Genomic DNA, 19252 nt, shown 5'->3' on the forward strand with positions numbered 1-19252 from the left:
GAACTCCTTTTGTAAAACTGCCCAGATCTCCCATAGGAAAACATTCTAAGATTAGAGCAGAGGAGAAATGGCAAATTTCACTGGACCTATACTAGCAGTAAAATGAGTACTCTGGAAATTGGACCTAGTTATTCACAGGGGGTACCAGTAATTCCTAAGCCTACCTTCCCCTGATTTATCAGTTTCCCTTTTATTTCTATTGGAATTGAGGGCTGTTTTATCTATTTTTAATGCATTTGTGAATAAATGTTTTTATGTTGTATTGTGATAGGCAAATATAAACATTTTTAAATACAAAATACTCTGACACCAGTGATTGTCTTGCTCAACCTGCTGGCATCCTCCACTGCTTTCTAGGCTCTCTTGTAGATTCCTACTGTGCTGTTGGTAGTGTCATCCAGGGGTCAGCAAGTCTGGAGACATCTGTCTGCCACCTCACAACTGAGTTGAGAGGACTACTCTTCTACCAGAGTATAAGGAAGCTTTTGGGGCTGGTGGACTGCTCAATGCATTGTCCATCCATGTCTTCCCTCCCAGCTTTTCCTGAATTCCATTCTGTACTGCTTCACCTTGTGAAGGTCTGTCTATAGGAGTAACCAGAGGGGTGAAGAGGACACACTGGACTAGGTGCTAGTCTTCCCTTTTCTCATCACTATTGAAGGCTGAATGATACCCCCCCCCCCCCCCCATCTCCAGCTCCATTTTAATCTGGTCTGTAGGGTGGGGGGTGAATCACAGGATGTCGGGCATCTTGATTCTTCTGGTAAATTGTCTGTCTTCCTTTATTGGAGGAATGTTCTTTAGAAGTTTACTTTCAGGAAACCACTCTAGGGAATTCTCTACCTGATCATGCAGAGCCAGCAAATGTCTTTATCAAAATATAAAATCTTTGGCCCTCATAACTTGGATATTAAGAAGACAATTGATAAGTTCTCACAGGACAAGCAGGATGGTAGTCTTCATATATGGGTGACATCATAGGATGGAGCCCAATCACTGAACACTTTTGTCAAAATTTCTAGAACTTTGACTGGCCCCTACTGGGCATGCCCAGCATGGCACTAAACCTGCAGCAGCAGGGGTCCCCCTTCAGTCTTCTTTTTTCCATGCAGCAGTAGCCACGTGGTTAAGGAGCTCCACAGAGAAGTAAGTTTTTTGTTTTGTTTTGTTTTTTTCTATCCGTTTTCGGTTGATTCCCGCCGAGTTTGGCCCTCGCAGCCTACTGGCCATCGACTGTACCGCGGCTCAAATTTTTCATGGCCATGGCTTCGGGGTTCCGTCTGTGCCCGGACTGCAATCGCACCATGTCCATTACAGACCCTCATAAAGTCTGTGTAATGTGTCTCAGATGTGAGCATGATGTCCTGACCTGCACCAAATGTGCCCTAATGACACCAAAAGGTCGCAAGGCCAGAATGGAGAAGATGGAACTTCTCTTCTGTGCTCAAACCCCGATGCTGTCTATTGCATCGATGTCATCAGAACTGGCACTGTCAACTTCACACCAGTATCGACCAGTGACCATCCGGCATCAACGACTTCTCGGCCTTCAACCACCTCTACTCTTCCTCAGGACCGAGGGGATCGCAGAGAGAAACATCGTCACCGACATTGGAAGTCTCGGACCTTCGAGGGAGCGCAATCATCGACCTCGCCATCGTTCGAGCTGCCTTCGAAGAAACCCCGTCCAGAAAAGGCACTGACCTTTTCGGCGACCGGGTCACCGACGCAACCCTCACCCAATAGGGGATCGGGAGCCGCGGCTCAACCTTTAACAGTGGTCCCTCCAGCTATGCCTCTGCCTCCTTCTTCTGTCCCGGAGCCGGGGCTGCTTGCTCCAGGTCTCCGAGGAGAACTGGACCGGAGGTTTCAGGAGGCCATCGACAAGGCGATGCATCGACTCCAAGTTCCTCCGGCACCAACACAGGTACTGATCATGGAACTGACCTGATTCAGACAGCGTTGGCAACGCTGCTCTCGAGGATGGAAGCGCTCATTGCCACTTTTCCACCGATGGATCCCGGGTCACAGATGGCTCCGATGCCCTCTCCACTTCCCTTGTCATCGGGAGGAGAAACACCGTTCGCATCCCTCCATCGATGCCCACGATGCCTGCACCAGTTCCTTCGATACCTTCATCGGTGCCTCCAATTATTCTTTCGGAGCCTAAACCAGGACCTTCAGGGATTCACCGTCCCGTCCCCCTCTGGCTCCTAGAGGGGCAGGTGCTGATCCCTACGATACCTGGACTGATGATTCTTCACAAGACACCGATGACCTACCTTCACCACCACCTCCTACTGAAAGCAGAAAGCGTTCTCCTCCAGAGGATCTATCCTTCATAAATTTTGTGAAGGAAATGTCTGAATTGGTTCCCTTCCAATTATAGACTGAACAAGATGACAAGCATCAAATGATGGAGCTATTGCAATTCCTGGATGCTCCCAAGGAAATAACCTCCATCCCTATTCACCAAGTTCTTCTGGATCTTCTCGAAAAGAACTGGGAACACCCTGGCTCTGTTGCTCCAGTCAACAGGCTGACACCACTTATTTGGTACAGTGAACCCCAGGTTTTCAAAAACCTCAATTGGATCACAATGTGTGATTGTAGAATCTGCCCAAAAGAGGGCAAAGAGATTAAAACCCCTCACTGCTTTTCCCCCAGGCAAAGAACATTACTAGATGCCATTGGTCGCCACGTCTTCCAGGGCTCAATGCTCATCTTCCAGATCGCCTCTTATCAGCTCTATATGACCCAATACAACAGGGTCTTATTTAAGCAGATACAAGACTTGACAGACTCCCTGCATTAGCAATTTCAAGATCAGCTCCAAACCCTAGTAAACAAGGGTTTTGAGGCAGGCAAGCATGAGATAAGATCATCTTTCGATATCTTTGAGACTGCTACCAGGGTATCTGCAGCTGCTATCTCGGCAAGAAGATGGACCTGGTTCAAGTCTTCGGACCTTCGCCCTGAAGTACAAGACAGATTATCTATCCTGCCCTGTGTAGGAGACAATCTGTTCGGCGAGCAGATTCAACAAACTGTGGCGGAACTCAAGAACCATCATGAGACCCTAAGACAGCTCTCTCTGATGCCTTCTGAGTACTCCTCCAAACAGCCTTTCCGGAAAGATACTAAGAAGTCCTTCTTCCGTCTGAAAAAATCCTACCCGCCACCGGCTAGAATTCGCTCTACGAGACCATTTAAAAAAACCCAGTCTCGTCAGATAACGAAAACAAAAGCCGCAAGCAGCTCCTCAGTCTGGCCCTGCTTCCGGTTTTTGACTCCTGCATAGGGAGCAGCAGCCAGCTTCCACTGCCTCATATACCAGTGGGAGGTCGATTGAGTGCCACCTGTTTTCGAAATGGCACAATCACCTCAGATCAGTGGGTCCTAGCGATAATCGCTCAAGGTTATCAGCTCAACTTTCTCTCCATCCCACCGGACTCCCCACCTCTACCGACGTGGAGAACATCCGATCACTCATCTTTCTGGAACAGGAGGTCTCCCTCCTTCTCCAGTCTAAGGCAATAGAACCAGTACCCTACTCTCAGCACGGCCTAGGGTTCTATTCCCGGTACTTCCTAATCCCCAAAAAATCGGGAGGCGTTCATCCAATTCTGGATCTACGTGCCCTCAACAAGTACCTCCATCGAGAAAAGTTCAAATTGGTAATCTTGGGTTCTCTTCTTCCTCTTCTACAAAGAGGAGACCGGCTCTGCTCTCTAGACCTCCAGGACGCATACACTCATATTGCGATAACTCCATCTCATCGCAAATACCTGAGATTTCTGACAGGCCCCAAGCACTATCAGTACCGATTGCTTCCATTCGGCCTTGCGTCTGCACTACGAGTCTTCAAAAAATGTCTTGAAGTAGTTGCAGCCTTCCTCAGGACTCAAGGTGTTCACATCTACCCCTATCTAGACGATTGGTTGATCGGGGCTCCCACTCAGCAAACTGCTCTGTCGTCCCTACATCATACCTTACACACTCTGATTTCACTAGGATTTCTCGTCAACTGCGACAAATCCTGCTTAGTCCAATCTCAAACCTTATCATTCTTAGGGCAGACTTGGACACTTTGCAGGCAAAAGCTTTTCTAACTTGACAACGAGCTCTCACTCTCATCTCTCTCGCACACCAGCTGCAGTCTCAGCACTACATGACTACACTCCGCTTTCTCATCCTACTGGGACACATGACGTCCTCCATTCGGGTCACCCCAATAGCCCGCCTAACCATGAGCCATGCAGTGGAATCTATGGTCACAATGGACTCAATGCATTTAGCCCCTGTCGACCATTGTCCACATCACGACTTACTACATAAGTCTCTCACCTGATGGAAAAAATCAGATCAATCTCCTCCAAGGCTTGCCCTTCCAGGCTCTCCAGACCTTCAAATAACTATCACCACCCATGCTTCCAACCTTGGCTGGGGAGCCTATGTGGCCAGTCTGCAGACACAAGGAACTTGGTCTCCAGAGGAAGCCAAACACCAAATCAATTTCCTGGAGCTTCGTGCAATCAGATTTGAGAGTATTTCAGGATCGCCTCTCCAATCAAGTCATCCTGATTGAGACGGACAACCAGGTGGCCATGTGGTACATCAACAAACAGGGAGGCACGGGCTCCTACCTCCTGTGTCAAGAAGCTGTTCAGATATGGGTGGAGGCTCTCTCCCACTTGATGTATCTCAGGGCCACCTACTTGCCGGGAGTGACAATGTGTTGGCAGACAAGCTAAGTCTCACCTTTCAACCGCACGAGTGGTCTCTCAACCCCTCAATAGAGGACTTGATCTTCCAACAATGGGGTTACCCTCAAATAGACCTCTTTGCGTCACCTCAAAACCGCAAAGTAGAGAACTTCTGCTCTCTCACTTGCAGCCAAGAGATGTGTTCTCCCTCTCATGGTCAACCGGTCTCCTATATGCATTCCCTCCACTTCCACTTCTCTCAAAGACTCTCGTGAAGTTACGTCAGGACAGGGGAACCATGATCCTGATAGCACCTCACTGGCCAGGCCAAGTGTGGTTTCCAATACTTCAGGATCTCTCCATTCGCAGACACAATCCCTTGGGAAAGGACCCACTTCTGATTACGCAAAACGACGGGTGTCCGCACCATCCCAATCTTCAAGCCTTGTCCCTGATGGCATGGATGTTGAAAGGTTAATCCTTCAGCCACTTAACCTTTCTGAATCAGTTTCCCGTGTCCTGATTGCTTCACGGAAGCCTTCCACGAGAAAATCTTATTCTTACAAATGGAGCAGGTTTCAGTCATGGTGCTCTTCTCAATCCCTTGACCCCTTTACCTGTCCAATCACGAAGTTTCTGGACTATCTCTGGCATTTGTCTGTCAGGTCTAAAAATTTCCTCCATCAGAATGCATGTTAGTGCGGTGGCCACCTTCCATAAAGGTGTCAGGGATGTTCCCATATCAGTACAATCCCTTGTAACACGTTTTCTGAAGGGCTTGCTTCACCTCAAGCCTCCACAGCGTCTTTCGGCCCCTTATTGGGACCTCAACCTGGTTTTGGGTCAGCTCATGAAACCTCCATTCGAGCCTCTTCAATCCTGTGAACTTCGCTATCTCACCTGAAAGTAATTTTCCTTTTGGCAATCACTTTGGTTCGCAGTGTTAGTGAGTTACATGCCCTAGTTACCTATCCGCCTTACACTAAACGTCTGCAGGACCGGGCAGTACTCTGCACTCACCCTAAGTTCTTACCTAAGGTAGTATCGGAGTTTCACATTAATCAATCCATTATACTACCTACCTTCTTTCCCAGGCCCCACTCCAATCCAGGAGAGCAGGCTCTGCATACCCTTGACTGTAAACAGGCTCTAGCCTTCTACCTAGACCATACAGCTGCCCACAGGAAAAGCACTCAATTGTTTGTCTTTTTCCATTCCATCAAATTGGGGCAGCCTGTGGGTGAACAGACTCTCTCCTCCTGGTTAGCTGACTGCATATCCTTTTGCTATCAGCAAGTGAGGTAATCAAATTTGCGGATGATACAAAACTGTTCAGAGTAGTTAAATCAAGAGCAGATTGTGATAAATTGCAGGAAGATCTTGTGAGGCTGGAAAATTGGGCATCAAAATGGCAGATGAAATTTAATGTGGATAAGTGCAAGGTGATGCATATAGGGAAAAATAACCCATGCTATAGTTGCACAATGTTAGGTTCCATATTAGGTGCTACTACCCAAGAAAGAGATCTAGGCGTCATAGTGGATAACACATTGAAATCGTCTGTTCAGTGTGCTGCGGCAGTCAAAAAAGCAAACAGAATGTTAGGAATTATTAGAAAGGGAATGGTGAATAAAACGGAAAATGTCATAATGCCTCTGTATCGCTCCATGGTGAGACCGCACCTTGAATACTGTGTACAATTCTGGTCGCCGCATCTCAAAAAAAGATATAATTGCGATGGAGAAGGTACAGAGAAGGGCTATCAAAATAAGGGGAATGGAACAGCTCCCCTATGAGGAAAGACTAAAGAGGTTAGGACTTTTCAGCTTGGAGAAGAGACGGCTGAGGGGGGATATGATAGAGGTGTTTAAAATCATGAGAGGTCTAGAACGGGTAGATGTGAATCAGTTTTTTACTCTTTCGGATAATAGAAAGACTAGGGGGCACTCCATGAAGTTATCATGTGGCATATTTAAAACTAATCGGCGAAAGTTCTTTTTCACTCAACGCATAATTAAACTCTGGAATTTGTTGCCAGAAGATGTGGTTAGTGCAGTTAGTATAGCTGTGTTTAATAAAGGATTGGATAAGTTCTTGGAGGAGAAGTCCATTACCTGCTATTAATTAAGTTGACTTAGATAATAACCACCGCTATTACTAGCAACGATAACATTTAATAGACTTAGTTTTTGGGTACTTGCCAGGTTCTTATGGCCTGGATTGGCCACTGTTGGAAACAGGATGTTAGACTTGATGGACCCTTGGTCTGACCCAGTATGGCATGTTCTTATGACCGTGTTAAAGCACACTCTGTGAGGGCCATGGCGACTTCAGTAGCACACCTATTCTCTGTGCCGCTTCCTGACATTTGCAGAGCTGCCACCTGGAGTTCTCTCCATACCTTTACAGCCCACTATTGCTTGGACAAGGCCGGAAGACAAGATTCTATCTTCGGCCCATCTGTCCTGTGTAACCTATTCACAACATGACGTACCAACACCCTTCCGCCTGCCCGGTAGGGTTCAGGATGCCCTCGGCCAAATTTCACCCAGTCCTAGTGTCTTGCACACCTGGGTACATTTGGTGCATACTTGGACATCCTCAGCTCGGTACCCATCCATCTGTGAGGACTAACATCCTGCTTGTCCTGTGAGAAAGCAAATGTTGCTTACCTATAACAGGTGTTCTCACAGGACAGCAGGATGTTAGTCCTCATGAAACCCGCCCGCCGCCCCACGGTGTTGGGTTCGTTACGTTTCTTCTTTTTTGGCACTTCCTGTAGCTTTTTAAACAAGACTGAAGGTGGACCCCTGCTGGCTGCAGGTTTAGTGCCATGCTGGGCATGCCCAGTAGGGCCAGTCAAAGTTCTAGAAACTTTGACAAAAGTGTTCCCTGATTGGGCTCCATCCTATGATGTCACCCATATGTGAGGGCTAACATCCTGCTGTCCTGTGAGAACACCTGTTACAGGTAAGCAACATTTGCTTTCTTTGGTTTTTAAAAGACTCATGTCCTGGCTTCTAGCATAATTACCTACATATAAACCTCCCTCTTTTGCCCTTGAAGTTGATTTCTTAAACTATTATATAGGACTGAGGGCTGCCTGGGAACTCCTCTCATGCCCATGTAAAACTGTCTAGGTGTTTTCAGAGCTCTTGAGGAAATGCTCTAAGTTGGTGCCATCGGTTGATATCATTCCACTTGTGTGGCTGACTATTCTGCTGGCTGAACATCTATTTTTTTTTGCCCAGTCCAAATGTCTTTATGGTACATTTGCTTGTCAGAAAATTGATCCAATTCACCATTTCCTTGTGTGTAAATCTATTTGCTGAAGGTATATGCTGGATCAGACCTTTTGATTTGTGGTGTCACTGTTCTGGGTTTCTTTTGATTGAACAGTATTTTGCATATGGAAGTTTACTGGCTTACCATTTATTTTTCTCTCTCAACTTTTATTTTGTATAATTTAGGCCAAAAGAAAAAGAAGAGTAACTTGGGCCCCTGGCAAACTACTGAATAGCTTATGTTCTGAATCTGTTTCTGACTTCAGGATCACATCAAGTATGACCTCTGCTTTTGGCAAAAAAGCCAAGATTGCAGATTTACCACCAGTGATTGAAATGGATGATTGTGAGTATCTGTTCTAGGATAACATGCTGTCATTTTCAGTCTGATATTAGTAGAAGTGTGACAAACATTGGTGTGCAATTGCACAAGCTATTAAGTATGTAAGTAAATGAAACCTATTCTACATAAGAACATACTGGGAAATACCAAAGGTCCATCAAACCCAGTAATCTTTTTCCAAAGGTGGCTAATCCAGGTCATATGTACCTACCAGGATCCCAAAAGGATGATATTCCATCCTGATTATTCCAGGGATAAGCAGTAGATTTCCCTAAGTTGTCCTTCTACAAAATGTTACTTTTTATTTATATTCTTCCTACACAATGGACTTCAAGAACTAGAAATTACCACCACTACCGCTGCTGCTTGTGGCCGATGCACTCAAAGCATGCTGGCTGCAGATTTCAGTATTTCCTAGTGTGTAGACAGATGGACTCAGGACCAGTAGTTTTATGCTCCCCTGCCAGCAGAGGAGACGGAGGAAGCTGATGTCACAGTATATATAACCCTGCAGTGACACTAGCCTGGCACTATTCTCTGTTTCCCACAGGTGGTGAAAACAAAACTAGACCGATGTCTTGGAAGATGTAATATTTATTCCAATTAAAAGTAAAAGTGCACGACTCTAGCCGAGTTTCGGCTGCAACAGGGGCTCAGTAAACCCGATTTATACAAATGTATATATATTTTCACATTTGTATAAAGAAGTTAATATCTGCTTGTTGTCCAATTTGGTTTCCTTTGTGCAGGAGTACGCTCTCATGGATGTGGAGGAAAAGAATTAGAAATAGTATTGACAATTATATTTTCGGACAACAAGCAGATATTGACTTCTTTATACAAATGTGAAACTATATATACATTTGTATAATTGGGTTTACTGAGCCCCTGATGCAGCCGAAAAGGCGAAACTCGGCCAGAGTTGGGCACTTTTACTTTTAATTGGAATAAATATTACATCTTCCAAGACATCTGTCTAGTTTTGATTTTTCTTCACATGTGTGGCGATTTCCGCTTTGTTTCTTTGGACCTTCCAACAATTGGTGGATGTGCATCTCTCTACAGGGATTGCTTCAAGCTTTTTGGAAGGAGAAATTTGAGCGCGAGTCGTTCAGACATGTTTACCGCTGCAATGGCGCCGGTAAGCAAGAAGCCTAAGCGTCTTACTAATTGGGTTGCATGTCATATTAGGGCTTTTCAGCCTGACCTGGCTTCTAACCTTGTCAGTGCTGCTAAGACGCTCAGGGAGAGTTGTCTTTCTTAGATTTTGCTAAGTTTGGTTTCCTCCCATTCTGATAATGGGTTGGTCATGGCCTTGACTGGAGAACCCCGGACCTTGGTTCTCCCTTGACCGGCTCCTCCGCAGGCGAAGGCAGTTCTGTGGGATCAGCTCCAGTTCCTTCTGGGCTTGGTCTGGATCTGGCTGCTTTTTCTTATTTATTTTATTTAGAAACTTTTATATACCGGTATTTGTGGGGACATCATACCGGTTCACATAATAACTGCAAGCTTGGAAAGTACATTTCAACAGGGAGAGTAACTGGGCGATGGGGTAACCAATAGGTAGTATGAAGGATAGAAAAACAAGTAAGTCATAACCAGAGAAAAACATTTAACAATTTACAATTTACATTGAGTATCTCCTTAAAATAAGGAGAGGGGCGGTCACCTGGGGGGGGGGGGGGGGGCAGGTTAAGGACTAGGAGGGAAAGCTATTCTGTGTAGGCATGGTTGAACAGAAGTGTTTTTAGTTTCTTTTTGAATTTGATTGCACAGGGTTCAAGGCGCATGTGGGCAGGCAGGGAGTTCCAGAGGGCCGGACCGGCAATGGAGATGGCACGGTCGCGGGTGGAGGAGAGATGAGCTGTTTTCAGGGATTGAACATGAAGGGTGCCTTTGTTGGTAGATCTGGTGGCTCGGGTGGACAAGGAAGCGGTGAATGGGAGGTCGAGCCAGTTTGAATTGTGGGTGTGGATGGACTTGTGTATTATGGTCAAGGTTTTGTAGTGTATACGGGACAGGATGGGGAGCCAATGTAAGTCCTTGAGGATGGGGGTAATATGGTCGTGTTTGCGTATGTTCGTGATGAGTCTTGCAGTGGCGTTTTGCAATAGTTGGAGGGGTTTTATTGAAGACAGGGGGAGTCCTAAGAGGAGGGCATTACAGTAATCAAGTTTGGAGGTGAGGGTGGCTTGAATCACTGTACGGAGGTCATGTGTGTAGAGTAGGGGTCTGAGTTTCTTTAGAACATTGAGTTTGACGAAACCAGTTTTGAGGATGGAATTGATGTGGGGTTTCATACTGAGATTGGGATCGAGAAGGACTCCGAGGTCCCTAACAGAGGGTTGAGCAGTAAGGAGGTTGAGTTTAGGGTCGTTAGGCGGGAGGTCGGGGGGATGCGGGGGAGATGTGGAGGAGTTCTGTTTTATTTGTGTTGAGTGCAAGCTGAAGGTTGGTGAGGAGGGCATTGATAGCTGCTAGACAATTTTCCCAGTGCTCCAGGGTGTCAGATAAGGAGTTGTGAATGGGAATGATCATCTGTACATCATCAGCGTAGAGGTAGAATTTGAGTTTAAGGTCAGAGAGGAGGTGGCAGAGAGGTGTGAGGTAAACATTGAAGAGGGTCGAAGAAAGTGATGAGCCTTGTGGGACTCCTTGTTGTAGGGGGTATGATGCAGATAGGTTGTTTCCAATTTTAACAGAGAACTTTCTGTTAGTGAGGTAGGATTTGAACCAGGCGAGAGCTATTCCTGAGATGCCGATGCTTTCCAGCCGTGTCAGGATGTGGTGGTGGCTGATGGTGTTAAAGGCCGCTGAAATATCGAGAAGGGCGAGGAGGTAGCTGTGGCCTTGTCCCAGACCTCTGAGGAGATGGTCAGTGAGGGAAAGGAGTAAGGATTCAGTATTAAAGTGTTTCCTGAATCCAAATTGGGAAACATGGAGGATATCATGGTTTTCCAGGTAGTCCATGAGTGGAATTTATTTCAAGGCTTGCAAGCTTTTCTTCAGGTACAGTCCTCTGCTTCCTCCATGCCTGTCCGGTCAGACCCTCAGCTGGTGGCTCCTCCCTCTTCCAGTCCTATACTTAAGCGCTTTAGCTCACCTCTGTTCCCTGCAGCTGTACCCGACAGGAATCTGGATGGCATGGATGAGGCTGATCGTGATTCCCTGGAAGATGGGGAAATTACTCCTGGACTGGAACCGTATTGAACCATGTTGTGGTTTTTTCATAGAGATGAACTGCCAGTCCTGATTTCCCAGACCTTGAAATAGCTGGGTGTACCTGGTTTGGATGCCATGTCTGAGGTAAGGAAGAATCCTATTTTCCATGTATGTACCCAGATCATTCCTGAATCCTGGGCTTTGCCTTCCTTCCAGCAGATGCAGACCGAGAAAGTTTCACAGGCACCACCTCTTAACCCAGTGTGCCACCTGCAGCTCCTCAGCATTTCTGTCTCCAGCAGATGGAGGTGGTGCAAAACCTGCAGTTCAGAACCAAACAGAAAAAAAATTAAATAGGGTTAGGAGATTTCTTTCAGGAGTTAGTTTTAAGGAGAGAACTGTACCTCCTTGGAGGTTGGTAGGTCCTGGAGGAACCATCCATCCTGGTAGAAGGCTGGAGCGAGCAGATCCCAAAATTGCTTGGGCTGTCACGCCGGGGGTGACCGACAGTGGTCTGGTTCCCTCCCCTCCCAGCCCAATCTCTTCTGAGCATCTGCCATTCCACAGAGAAGTGTAGCCTGTTTGTCTTTTTCTTAGAGGTTAAAGTTGCTTAAAAAAAAAGAAAAACAGAGAGGGACGGCCTGATCGTGTTCTCTGCTCTCCCCGGCGTCAGACATTTTCCAAACAGCAGATAGTGGCGAAGACAGGATCCGGAGGTTAGTTTACTCAGACTCTCGGCACGAGCCCAGCAGTTCTCTCGGGTATTTGGCCATGCCACATCCCAGCTGCTGCTTTGCCTGTGGGGAAGCTCCCTTGTAGCATTCGCGGGCTGGCCTTGTTCCTGATGCCTCCCTGGTGGGGAGGGCTCTTCGAGGGGAACTGTGGGGGCACTTTCCCAGCGACGGGAGCCGCAACAGGTACTCTCTGATCCCTCTGGCGCGATCGACCCCCTTCCAGTTGAGCGCAGGAATAGTGGCCATTTTGGATTCTCTCGCGCGTGTGGAGAGATCAGCTGGGGGAGGGAAATTCCCTCCGATGTTGCCAGCTACTTCAAGCATGGAGGGGCTGGGAGAGGGGGACCTAGATCCCTCATTTGGGCAGATGGACAGGATCCCCCATCTTTCACCGGAGTTTATTTTATTGATGCACCAGGCATTTTTGGCCCAGGGAGCCAAGCGGTCTTTTCCTCCGGATTCTGCAGGGGCTAACAGGATCTGCACTGTTAGCTCCTGCAGAGTATGGTCATGAGGCGGTGGACTTTGATCTGGAGTTACCATTTGCCACCCCTCCAGATGGACCTCTGCTTGCGGCAGGGCTGGATCCTGGGCAGGAGGACCCTGGAATGATGCCTCCCCTGGAAGGGGTGATCCCAGAGTACTGTGCCTTTTTCAGAGGGACGAGCTTGCACCTCTTATCCCGCATGTCTTAGCTGAGCTGGGAATTGCTGTACCACAAGTGGAATAGGACCAGGACTCGTTGGATCCAGTCATGGCTGGTCTGCGAGGCCCGGCCACTACCTTCCTGTTCCACAGGATGGTGAAGCAGTTGGTCGTCAGAAGATTGGCTTGAAGGTCATTAGGGCCATGAACAAATTGTATCCACTGCCTGAAGAGGTGCTAGAGCTGCTTAAGGTGCCTAAGGTTGATGCCTCAGTGTTCGGTCACGAAGAAGGCTACTATCCTGGTGGCTGGGGCAGCGGCTTTGAAGGACCTTCAAGACAGGAAAGTTGAGGTGTATCTAAAGCGGATTTTTGAGGTTTCTGCTCTGGGCATTAGTGTGGCAGGGTGTAGCATATTTATGCTCTGTGCCAGCGTGCGATGGGTACAGCAGTTAGTGCTAAGGATCTCTCACTCAAGGAATCAGAGCAAGCCAGAGCACTTGGAGACAGCGGTTGCCTATGGGGCGGATGCCTTATATAATCTTGTGCATACTTAGAGAACCATGGCATCTGCTGTCTTGGCCAGGACGGCAGTGGAACTGGTCAGCGGATGTTTCATCAAAGGCGCAGTTGGGAGCTCTCCCCTTCAAGGGCAAGTTTCTCTTTGGTGAAGACTTGAAGCAGCTGATCAAGCACTTGGGGGAGAATGAGGTGCACAAGCTGCCGGAAGACAGGCTGAAAGGATCCAAAGGTTTCTTCCCACTTGGTTTGTGTTTTCAGAACCAGAGCAGAACTCAGAGCATGGGCCAGAGGCAGACCTCATGGAGGTTTGTCCTGGTCCCAGTTCTTTCTGAACCGCCAGCCCAACTGTGACAGTGCAGGCCAAGGGCCTGGTGGATCCAAATCTACTCAATGAGAAATGGCTGACCTACTCCTCAGTGACAGCTATCGGGGGTTGGTTGACCATTTTTTTACGAGAGTGGGTCAAGATCCAAAGGCTGAGAATGCTGGAGACCATCATCCTCGTCCCACGGGAGGAGCAGGGGATGGGGCGTTACTCCATCTATTTTGTGGTGCCTAAAAAGGAAGGATCATTTCGGCCCATTCTGGATTTACAGAAGGTAAATGTGGTTCTCCAGGTTCCCCGTTTCTGGATAGAGACTCTCTGCGGTCAGTAATAGTGGATGTGCGAAGTGGAGAATTTCTAGCATCCTTGGACCTGAGAGGCCTATTTATACATCTGAATTTGCCAGGATCTCAAAGATACCCTCAGGTTCATGATCCTCGATTAGCATTTTCAATTTTGTGCTCTGCCCTTCGGTCTCGCCACGGCTCTAAGAACATTCACCAGGCTGACAGCGCTCAGGAAGCAGGGTGTCCAGGTCGATCCGTATCTGGACGACTGGCTCATTTGTGCGAAGTCAGAGTACCTGTGCCGTCAGGCAGTGGACCTTGTTATGGACTGCTTGAGATCCTTGGACTGGATGATCATCCTAGCCAAGAGCCACATCACTCCTTCGCAGGTCCTGGAATTTACACGCTTCGACACTTATTTCAGGAAAGTTTTCCTCACAGAGGAGCGAATCTGCAAACTACAGTCACAGGTTTGGAACCTCTTGCAGGTCCGGGTCCGTGTTCCCAGAGTCTGGGATTATTTACAAATCTTGGGCTCCATGGTTTCAATTTTGGAATTGTCTCTCTGTGTGTTTGCTCTTATAGACCTCTTCAGAGGGCACTGCTTTCTCAGTGGGACACGAAGTCTAAGCAGTTTAATCTCCCTCTACCGCTTACTGAATCTGCCAGTTCCAGTCTCTCTTGTGGTGGCTTGCACTGGACCATTTGAATCGAGAAGTGGACCTCGAGGTGTTGCAGTGGGTGGTAGTTACTACAGACACCAGTCTTTCTGGTTGGGGAACTGTGTGTCAGTCCCAAATGGTGCTAAGCCAATGGTCGGTGGAGGAAACATCGTGCTCCATAAATCTGTTAGAAACGAGAGCTATGTGGCTAGCACTTTAGGCCTTTCTCCCACTCTTGTGCAGTTGGGCGGTCCGAGTCCTCTCAGACAATGTGACTATGGTGGCGTACATCAATCGTCAAAGGGGCACCAAGAGTCGAGCGGTGGCAAGGGAAGCAGAGATGCTGATGTCCTGGATGGAACAGAATCTCGCCTTGTTAGCAGCATCGCAAATATCGGGTTCTGTCAACATGCAGGTGGATTTTCTGAGCCGGCAGCAGTTGGACCCTGGAGAATGGGACTTGTCGATCGAAGTGACTCTCATCTCAAACAAGGCACCATGCTTCTTCAGTTGCAGAAGGGATTACAGGGCGGAAGGGGTGGATGCCCTGATTCTACCCTGGCCTCACGAGGTTCTGATTTACGTGTTTCCGCCCTGGCTTCTGGTGGGCAAGGTTCTAAGAAGAATAGAGGTCCACGCAGGAAGAGTGATTCTTGTGGCCCTGGATTGGCCATGACACCCTTGGTTTGCAGACCTAGTCAATCTTGCAGTGGACAGACCCCTGAGACTGGGCCATCTACAAAATCTAAGGCAGGGCCCTACATTTTTTGATCAAGCTGGATCGCTTTTGTTTAGCAGCTTGGCTTTTGAAAGGAGGCAGTTAAGGAGATTGTTATTTCTACTCTGCTGCAAGCTCGAAAGACATCTACCTCCCTTGTGTATGTCAGGGTAAGGAGGGTCTTTGAGTCTTGGTGTGCAGAGCAGGATATTGCCCCTTGGAGAGCGTTGGTGCCACAGATCTTAGCCTGTATGCAAAAGGGTCCATCAAAAGGCCTGTCCTTCAATTCCCTGAAGGTTGAGGTGTCATCTCTAGGTTGTTAGGCAAGGATGAGGAAGCATTCTTGTCTGCGCATCCAGACATCATGTGTTTCCTCCGAGGAGCGAAAAGCTTGCGGCCCCCTACTCGCAAGATTTGACCCTCTTGGAGCCTCAATCTCTTTCTCAAGAGCTTGTATGCTGCGCTTTGAGCCCCTCAAAAGGGCTACCATAAAAGATCTCACTTTGAAAGTGGATTTCCTAGTGGCAGTTTGTTCAGCTAGACGAGTGTCTGAACTTCAAGTCCTATCTTGCAAAGAACCCTTTCTACGAATTTCAGACTTTGAAGTATCCTTGCAGACGGTTCCCTCCTTTTTGCCAAAGGTCATTTCAGAATTTAATTTGAGCCAGTCAATGGAATTTACAACTTTCCCGAATCTGGAGGTTGTTACACCTCAGCCCAAATGTTGCAACGTCTAGACGTCAGGAGAGCTGCTTTGTGGTATTTGGAAGTCACTAACAGCTTTAGATTGTCGGATCACCATTTTGTGCTATGGAGCGTGCTGTAGCAGTCAAAAGAGCAAACAATATTAGGAATTATTAGGAAGGGAATGGTTAATAAAACGGAAAATGTCATAATGCCTCTGAACCGCACCTTGAATACTGTGTACACAGTATATCTCAAAAAAAGATATACCATGTTTCCCTGAAAATAAGACCTAACCGGAAAATAAGCCCTAGCATGATTTTTCAGGATGCTCATAATAAAAGCCCTACCCCAAAAATAAGCCCCACTTAAGATCGTTAGCCAGATGGACTCGTTTAGTACGTCTGTTGCAACACACGATGGACATATTGAATTATAAAATAATAATATGTAAATATAAATAAATGCCTATGTAAACAGATGAACTTGAACTTATTGCTGAATGACCAATTGGAGTACAGACACAACGCACGAATAACGTGCACACTTAATGACAAACGGACGTGGTTGTATCAAATATGAATCTTCATAATTCAATATGTTGTGTGTTGAAACGGATGTACTTAATGCACTTAATGACACCCAGAACAGATGAGTTCAAAAAGAAAGAGCTATTCCATAGAGTACAAGAAAGGAATCATGGAGGACTCCCGAGGCAAGAATCTTACAGCTTTCTGCAAAGAGAGGAAGTTGGATCTCCCAATGGTCTGAAAATGGCAAGCAGAGTACGATAACATCAGTCAACAGGTGGACGAGGGAAATGCTAAGAAGCGCAAGTTGGATCAGGTTGGCAACCATTATTTCCTGAGCTGGAAGACGTTATCTTTGAATGGATTGCTGACAGGAGAGCAAAGGCTTTGGTTGTGCGCAGGGCTGATATTCAAGCATTTTCCTTTGCAGTGGCAACATAGAAATATCCCCAGAAGAATTCAAAGCATTACAACACTGGCTGGATGGCTTCCTTCAGCGATATGAACTGTCTCTAAGAAGAACGACAACACTGTCCAAGCTGGAAGATACTGAAGTTATTAAACGTGCACTTACATTCAAGTCCTTTTTTGGCATCGACTTTTCTAAATACCAGCTCTCCAACATGATTGCTATGGATGAAACTGCAGTGTTTATGGGCCAAGGATCTCAAATGACAATTGATCAGAAGGGTGCCCGTCAGTCTACATTCCCTCCACTGGTTACAAAAGTGCAAGTGTTACCTGTATTTTGGCAATTTGTCTGGATGGAAAGAAAGCCCCACCTCTAATCATCACTAAGGGCAAGAAAGATAAGATTGAATGTGTTTCAGGCATTTATGTTTTTGAAACCGAAATAGCCTAGTGCACACAAGCAGTTATAAGGAAGTGGGTCGATTTAATGCTGCCACTTGTTTTGCGAGGTGGCCAAAGCGGTCTGCTAGTCTGGGATTCAGCCAGCACTCACCGTGCTGAAGACATGAAGAATTTCCTTGCAGAGAGAAGAATAGATCAAATAATGATTCCCACAGGAGTTACTGCCTATCGCCAGACTCTTGATATTGTAATAAACAGGCCAATTCAAGGACCATTTGTGCATGGAAATTGACTACACTGAAAATAGAATGGAGAGAAATCGGCGTGGAAACTTTGTGAAGCCTAGCCTGCAAGAGGTTGTGACTCGGGTGAAGAATTCATGGGATAAAATCACTGAGAGCTATGTTGCCAATGCACTATGAGCAGGCTACATGGACAAGAAGTGCTCATTTATGGAGAGCTCTATTGCTGGTCATGAGAGATTGGGGCCAATGGTTCTACAGGAAATGGAGTTGCGAGAAATTCAGGCCGGAATTTGGGGTTTGGAGATTTGACAATGTTCCAGAAGAAGACATGACTGTACATGAATAAATGTAGATTTTTGTACATGAATAAATGAATACCGTAAATGTAGATTGTTGTACATGAAAAAATAAGACATCTTCTGAAAATAAGCCCTAAATCGCCTTTTGGAGCAAAAATTAATATAAGACCCAGTCTTATTTTTGGGGAAACATGGTAGTTGCGATGGAGAAGGTACAGAGAAGGGCAACCAAAATGATAAAGGGGGTGAAACAGCTCCCCTATGAGGAAAGGCTGAAGAGGTTAGGGCTGTTCAGCTTTGAGAAGGAGACAGCTGAGGGAGGGATATGATAGAGGTCTTTAAAATCATGAGAGGAATTGAATGAGTAGATGAGAATCGGTTATTTACACTTTCGGATAATAGGACTAGGGGACACTCCATGAAGTTAGCAAGTAGCATATTTAAGACTAATCGGAGAAAACTCTTTTTCGCCCAATTATGCTCTGGAATTTGTTGCAAGAGGATGTGGTTAGTGCAGTTAGTGTAGCTGGGTTTAAGAAAGGTTTGGATGAGTTCTTGGAGGAGAAGTCCATTAACTGCTATTAATCAAGTTGACTTAAGGAATGGCCTCTATTACTGGCATCAGTAGCATGGGATCTTGGTGTTTGGATACTTGCCAGGTTCTTGTGGCCTGGTTTGGCCTTTGTTGGAAACAGGATGTTGGGCTTGATGGACTCTTGGTCTGACCCAGCATGACAATTTCTTATGTTTTTAGAAAGCCTCAAAGGCCACGATTGCGCGTTTGCTGAAAGAGGCGATCAGTTCTGCTTACATAGTTGCGGTCGGCCTATCCCAGATACGTTACAGGCTCATTCTACCCATTCCCAGGCAATTTCCTGGGCAGAATGTCTTTGTCGCCACAAGAGATTTCTAGGGCAGCTACTTGGAAGTCATTGCACACCTTTGCTAGATACTACCAGTTGGACGTCCAAACCTCGGATGTCGGTAACTTTGGTGATCGTGTCCTTCGAACGGGACTCTCACAGTCCCACCCCAGTTAGGGAAGCTTTGATGCATCCCATGAGTCTGGACTAATTTGGGTATGTACAGGGAAAGGAAAATTGGTTCTTACCTGCTAACTTTCATTCCTGTTTTACCACAGATCAGTCCAGAGTCCTGCCTAGGAAACCCTGGCATGCTGCAAACAGAGGAAAGGAGAGAGCATTGTGGAGAGTCCACTCGATCTGTTTTTTCCTTAATATTTGAAGTCTTCTGAAGAATGGTATAGGTTTCTCTCTAAATCTGTTTCAACAGT

The 19252-nt window shown here is 46.7% G+C and overlaps 1 protein-coding gene across 1 annotated transcript in view; it reads left to right on the plus strand.

Moving 5' to 3' along the window:
* The window catches only part of CENPE (centromere protein E), a 691519-nt gene that overhangs the window by 171413 nt on the left and 500854 nt on the right, over positions 1-19252 (plus strand). Inside the window, 1 exon segment of the mRNA XM_029608709.1 lies at positions 8177-8336. Coding sequence (XP_029464569.1) covers positions 8177-8336 — 160 coding nt within the window.

This window comes from Rhinatrema bivittatum, chromosome 1 (genome assembly GCF_901001135.1).
Source record: "Rhinatrema bivittatum chromosome 1, aRhiBiv1.1, whole genome shotgun sequence".
NCBI classification, from domain to species: Eukaryota; Metazoa; Chordata; class Amphibia; order Gymnophiona; family Rhinatrematidae; genus Rhinatrema; species Rhinatrema bivittatum.